At 31.1% G+C, this 7379-nt stretch overlaps 1 protein-coding gene across 1 annotated transcript; it reads left to right on the top strand.

Moving 5' to 3' along the window:
* Window positions 1-4652: 4652 nt before the first annotated feature.
* LOC100788027 (protein DETOXIFICATION 49) lies at window positions 4653-7091 on the top strand. The gene has a single exon (XM_006587296.4). The coding sequence runs from the start codon at window positions 5221-5223 to the stop codon at window positions 6937-6939; it is 1719 nt and encodes a 572-aa protein (XP_006587359.2). The 5' UTR covers window positions 4653-5220; the 3' UTR covers window positions 6940-7091.
* The last annotated feature ends 288 nt before the right edge of the window (window positions 7092-7379 follow it).

Below are 7379 nucleotides of genomic sequence, written 5' to 3'. Positions count from 1 at the left end.
TTATTTGAATGCTGATATTTTTGCCAGTAAATTTGTGACAATTAAACATCACCACAAAGTGCATGTGCATCTTATTGTATTTACATTTTCTTTTTATTTTCTGAGTTTTCAAAACAGCCAAAAATGACCAAATAGTATTTTGAATTTTAATTATTTCATCAAAATTTTTAATTTCTAATATTTATTATTTATTTTTATAACCAATATTATATATTTTTTTACTATTCATTATATCACATATTGATTATTTTACTAAAAAAAATACTATATATAATCCACAATGTATTCATTCTTAACATTTGATTAACTGACAATTAAATGAAAGAAATCAAATTTAACAATTAAAAAAGAAAAAAAAGACAAGATTTTTCTCAAAATCAAATGTTATCTTATCAAATTTCAGAATTAAATTAAATGTAAGAGTATATAGTTCCACTTGAATGATTTCCAGCAAATATTTTACAATGGCTATGACTTATTCTCTGAACATTGAAGAAATGAAGAACTGAAGATCTAAGACTATCAGACCTTTCAGAATATTTCATTGGCATCAGAGCAGGATCATTGTGTATGCATTGGCCAACTTGTCATAAAATTCATACATATTATGCTCGTTTTGGTTTGTGATGTCCTTCCTAATCAAATACTGCATATGGGAAGATATTTTTCATAAGAATAAAGAGAGGAAATAAAATAGCAAAAACTCAATAAGAGAGATAAAAAAGTAAAGCCATGTATCCCACAAACATATACACAAATAGATAGAGGTACAAAGGCATGATTGAAAACAGCTTGCAGAAACTCAAACTTGAAAGCCTCCTCCCCAATATTAAATCCAAGACTACATTTCATCTTTGACAACGTTTTTGTAGACTTTCATCCCTCCAAATATCTTGGATTTAATATCTTTTAATCTAAAATTATTCTCATTCTACAAGGACATTGTCGGCGGTGAAAGGTGGTCTTAGATTTGATATTGAAGGCAAAGACAACCAGAAATCTGAGTAAGGACGTTATATTGACAACTAATATAAAAATATCTTATTTTACATTAGTAGTATTGATAACCAATGTAAAAATGTTTATTTACAAAAAGTTTGTCAATCAAACTAATGACTTTCAAGAAAAAAGTAGTGTTTTTAATAACTAGATGACCTGATTAAACTTTTTAATAATTGAGATATCTAATTGAATTTTTTCAAATAATTAAGGGACTCATAATATAATTAAGTCAGTTATTAAAATAGAACTTCATTGAAGTATAATACAAAAAAATTACATCTAAATTTTGTAGTTGTCAAAATTCATGTGCGAAAATTATTTACGAGTCTTTTCCTCATTTATATAATGTCCAACTTTTTTATTTTTATCCAATATAAAACTTCACTCAAGGGATACGTCACTTAGACCTACCTCAATGAATCATGAACAACCACATAGTGCATTTACATCACTTCAACCTAAAATTTTAAGACTCGTATTTATGAATTTTGTCCTCACTTCTATGATGTTTAACTTTATTTTGTTATTTAATATGAGATTTTATCTTACACTTATACTTCAATACTTTTCATATTTCAAAACCTTAATTTTTTACGGTGAGAAATACTAATAATACTTTTTCTACCACACTTTTATAAATACATTTATTTTATTATTAATTAAAAATTATTAAAAATTATAAAATTTTGTGAAATTCACTCATCACTTATAATTATACAAATTTCAATAAATTTAAACCAGTGTAATAATAGGAGTGTCTTATTAACACTCTTGTTGTCACGATCTATACCTAATAACAGCAAGATGTCAAGTAACATTTTGGCTCCACATGCCTCAACATTTTCGTCATTAAAGGTAGAGCCATGCCATTCTCTATTTACCTCATCACGTATACTACAAATCGGGTTGAATTCCTAAACCTAACTGACAATGATGTTGTAATTAAGCAAAAGGTTCCAATGTTAGATCAGTTTGCTCGCACATAATTCTTTTACCCTTGAGCTAAAATAATTTAACTTTTTCTCAATGTATATTAACCGAAGTTTTTATGTCAAAAAGAAAAAATTACCGAAGTTCTTTTTCAGCTTGACTATCCAAGATTAATTTATTTTTACCTATAACTGCGCACGACATATAAAATAACTTGATGACATAGATATATATTATATTATATACTTAGAGTTTACGATTATGATAGTGTTGACTGTTGATGAGTGACACATTCATAATATCTATATACACATTTTGAATTGACAATACTTTAAATAAATGCTAACAATATAGTTTTTAATTATTAAATAAAATTTATGTAAGATATAATTAAATAATAAAGAGAGTTGTCATGTAGTGTAGACGGTGAGATTTATTATTTTTATGGAACTTCACATAAATTTCCCTCATAAATTAGTAAGGCGAAACTCTAGTTTTAACTAAAGCTAACACAAAAATACTAATAATAGTGCCCCTACAATTTATATAACTTTATACTATTTTACTACAAACTTACTTTTAAGCATAAAACACTTCCTTCAAACTCATTTATAATTAAAATTAATTTTATATATTTAGTCAAAATCCAGTTTGTTACTCTTCCAGATACATCCATATCCAGATTTTAATCATAGCAACCTTGATTTTATTTTTCGTATTTTAATTTTATTTAAAGTTACTTTTATCTCTTAATTTTCTCAATTTGCTTGTTTATATTTTTGTTTTAATTTTTTGTATCAAGATTATGTGATCAACAAAATAATTTCTGACAGACAAAATCACAAAAATAGACTAAAAATAACCAAATTAAAAATAAGAAAAGATAAAAATAAAAATAAAAGATCAAGGATTAAAGTCATATTTTTATTAAATATAAATTAAATTTCTTATAAAAATAAATATAAATTAAATAAGTTCCTGCCAAAAAATGAAATTAGTCTCTTTTATCCTAAATCAAAAGAATTTTAACAAAAATATTTTCACTGGTCCCTGCTACCTTGGTTAATCTATTATTCAGAATTCACTCACACATAATTCCGAATGAGCATTTATAATTATATAACACTTCACTGGGGAAGCGTGAAAATTTTTAAGTATAACTAAATCTTAAATTAAGAATTAATCTCATAGTCGGTCTAAAATATTAAAGCTTATAAAAATGCATGCAAATCTCACAAAAGAGTTAAAGATTGTAGTTAAAATAGTTAAAAAGTAATAATTATATAACACTTATATATTATAAAGATACATGGAAATCTCACAAAAGAGTTAAAGATTATAGTTAAAAAGTAATAATTATACAACACCTATATATTACTTCTCTTGCACTTCATAAAGAAAAAAAATATGAAATAAAATGAGTAAGATGATAAAGATACAATGCATACATATAAAACAAATTGTAAAAATGTTAAAATACATTTTGTAGATAATCTAATTCAATAATTGATTAATTATGTGGAGACAAAGCTTGGAGAGTGTTGGAGACAAGACTTAAGAGTGGTTGGGGATTAATCTCATGGGAAGTACAAAACAAGAAAACACAGTGGTATCCCTTGATGCCTCAAACTACTTAGTATAGAACTATCTCTTAAGTGACTTTGTCCCAACCTGCCCAGCTATGAAGCAGACAACTATGGGTTGGCATTAATTAAGCAAAATATATATTAACAAATCCAAAATACTTAAACACAATTCCTTATATATCAAGGACCATAAACATTGATGAACTCCATTGGGCTCTTTGGCTTTTGCTTAGTTCCTTGTATGTTGTGTCCAAGGATATCCTCTGTCTGGATATAATCTTGGCCCTTAATAGTCCAGAAACTCTCTGAATCTATTCTAATGTGTCTCCTTTGGATGATCCTATCTCTTTCTGTCTTTTAGTCTCTGCCTAAGTTGGAATGATCTATTTATACTTCAATTAGGCCCCCAAAGATCCAAAAAAAATGACAAATTTTTAACCTGTAAATCTTACTCTCCAAATTCCAAAATGGATATAGTGCAACTCTTTACAATTGTATATATTTTTAGGCCGGACAATGTTGGACGCTTTAGCCCATCCAAAAGGGAAAAAATTTATATATATGTTTTACGCAACATTCTAAATAGTTGAAATATATTGTTTAATTATATTCCAGCTTTATATATATGTGTATAGATTAGTTTACATTATTTAAGAGTGGCCTTGCTATTTTAGTATATTTCCCTTTAAAATAATACATTTTATTCTCAATTATTTGCTTTGGATTACAATTTTAAATATTTTTAATTTTTTAAAATAAATTATGCATACTTAATTTATATTTTAAACATTTTTTATTTTAATTTTTATTTAAGGAAAACAACTTGAATTAAAAGATATGTAATGTATCATGTACGGTTATGTAATGTTATATTTTCTAAAGACTTCTTAAGTAATCAAGTGACAGGAGAAGCTTGATTTGGCATAATAAAGTCTTGTAGAGAGAAGAAATAGATGTCATTACAACTTTATCCCTTTGTACTTAAGTTGAGCTAATTGAGTGGAATGTAATTTGTGAAAAGATTAATTTTCATATATTGATAGTATAATTTTTTCAAAAAAAAAGTAAAATTTTTATGTAGTTAATCAGAAATTATTACAAAATAAATAATTATATCATACGTAACAATTTATAATTAAATTAAAATAGTAATACCTAAAAATACTTTTTTCTATTTCAAGCTCGTGACTATTTGATCACACAAAAAATAATTTTAACATTGTGTTTGGATGAGTCTCACAATTTAAAAAATTATAATTAGATAATAGTATAAAAAAGTATACTATTAACCCATTTTAATTAAATTCACTTTTAAATTCCAAAAGTTCAAAAAAAAAAAAATAGAATCCCTGCCTAACAGGTCAAAAACTAATCCCCTTCTACTCCTTTTCATACTCATGAAACTCAAGATTAAACTCTCACGTAAAGTGGTAAATCAATGTGAATATTTAAGGTACAAATTCAAAGTCTATATTGTTCTGTTTCTCCCACCGAAAAAAATTAAAAGGGAAAAGACCTCCAAACTCTAACAACTCTATAAAAACCCCACACACAACCCCTTTCCAAACCCCGTCCTTCTCAATCCTCTTATCTCTCTCTCTCTCTGTTCTCTCTCTCTCCCTCTCTCTCTCTGTTTCAAGTCTATTCAAAACAAAACCATTTTTTTCCCCTCCACACGGACACAAAGTAGCTACACAACACCATGTGTCATCCAACTCTTGACGTCACCAGCAATTGCAAATGCTGCAGCACTTCTCCTCCTGATTGCCCAATTTCAATCAAGGACCCTTTGATCTCCAAAAATCAAAACAACAACACATCATCACTACCACCACCTCCACCACCTCAACAACATAACAACACAACAACAACAACAACAAAAACAAAAACACCACCACCACCACCACCACCATCAACAACAACAACAAAAACAAAAGCAACAACAACATCAAAACCCCATAATTTCCCTGAATCCATCAAAGAAGTGTTCTCAATATCCAAAATTGCAATCCCAATGATCCTCACTGGCCTCCTCCTCTATTGCCGCTCCATGATCTCCATGCTCTTCCTTGGCCATCTTGGTGAGCTAGCTTTAGCTGGTGGCTCTCTAGCTGTTGGCTTTGCGAACATCACTGGCTACTCAATCCTCTCAGGCCTAGCTGTGGGAATGGAACCAATTTGTGGCCAAGCCTTTGGTGCCAAAAGATTCACCCTCCTTGGCCTCTGCTTGCAAAGAACCATTCTCCTTCTTCTTTTCACTTCCCTCCCCATAACACTTCTTTGGCTCTATATGAAGCAAATTCTCCTCCTTTGTGGCCAGGATGAGGCCATAGCCACACAAGCTCAACAATATCTTGTTTACTCCATTCCTGACCTCATAGCTCAATCCTTCCTACACCCTTTGAGAATTTACCTCAGAACCCAATCCATTACCCTCCCTCTCACCCTTTGTGCAAGCTTTTCAATCCTCCTTCACATACCCATCAACTATTTCCTTGTTGCTCACCTCAAGCTTGGAATCAAAGGGGTTGCTCTTGGTGGGGTGTGGACAAACTTCAACCTTGTGGCTTCCTTGATTCTCTACATAGTCTTCTCTAGCACTCACAAGAAAACATGGGGTGGTTTTTCCTTTGAATGTTTCACACAGTGGAAGTCTCTTCTCAATTTGGCCATTCCAAGCTGTGTTTCAGTGTGCTTGGAGTGGTGGTGGTATGAGATCATGATTTTGTTGTGTGGTTTGTTGGTGAACCCCAAGGCTACTGTGGCTTCAATGGGGATTTTGATTCAAACCACTTCTTTGCTTTACATTTTCCCTTCTTCATTGAGCTTCAGTGTGTCAACAAGAGTTGGCAACAAGCTTGGTGCACAGAAGCCCTCAAAGGCAAGGCTTTCTGCCATCGTGGGGTTGTCTTGCAGCTTCATGTCAGGTGTTTTGGCATTGTTTTTTGCTCTCATGGTTAGGAACACATGGGCTAGCATGTTCACAAAGGACAAGGAGATTATAACTTTGACATCTATGGTTTTACCTATAATTGGTCTTTGTGAGCTTGGGAATTGCCCTCAAACAACAGGGTGTGGGGTGCTGAGAGGCACAGCAAGGCCTAAAGTCGGTGCTAACATCAACTTGGGATGCTTCTACCTTGTGGGAATGCCTGTGTCAATTTGGTTGGCGTTTTTCACTGGCTATGATTTTCAAGGGCTCTGGCTTGGCCTTCTTGCAGCTCAAGGGTCTTGTGCAGTGACCATGTTGGTGGTTCTTTGTAGAACTGATTGGGAATTTGAGGCTCAAAGAGCTAAGAAACTCACAGGAATGGGTGTTGATCACAACCATCATGAGGTTGATGATCCAGAGAAGCCACTCAAACATGAAAGCAAGGAAGATTCTTTGCTGCTAGCTGACTCTGATGAAAATGAACAGTGATTGGTTTAATTGATCAACCACCCTTAAAGAGAAAACAAAAAAACTGAAGAGCGGAGGATAAGATATTTCGTAAATTTGTCTTTAACTGTATAGGGAAGTAGGGTAGAGACAGAGGATAACATTTTTATATTTATGATTTTTAGATAACATTAGATGCAGTTCCTTACGTGCTTTTTTTTGTGTTGTTTTAAAATTATAATCGGAGTTTCATTTCAGTAATTCACCTAATACAAGTTTACATTTAAAAAAATAGTATAAGTCACCGATGTGAAACTCCAATTTTGATTAAAAAAATAATACTGAAAGCACGTAAGGAAGGGCATCTAAGTTTTGTCCTTTAAGAAAATTCACTGGGGTCCCTCTCCTCTTGAGGACTTCTGCTATTTCCAGTAAAATTCAATTGCATCTTGCAGGGCATTGAATGTCATGGGAAGTAGGAA

This window comes from Glycine max, chromosome 9 (genome assembly GCF_000004515.6).
Source record: "Glycine max cultivar Williams 82 chromosome 9, Glycine_max_v4.0, whole genome shotgun sequence".
NCBI classification, from domain to species: domain Eukaryota; kingdom Viridiplantae; phylum Streptophyta; class Magnoliopsida; order Fabales; family Fabaceae; genus Glycine; species Glycine max.
Note: the sequence above shows the minus strand (reverse complement) of the source record. Positions and strands in the feature narration are given on the sequence as shown.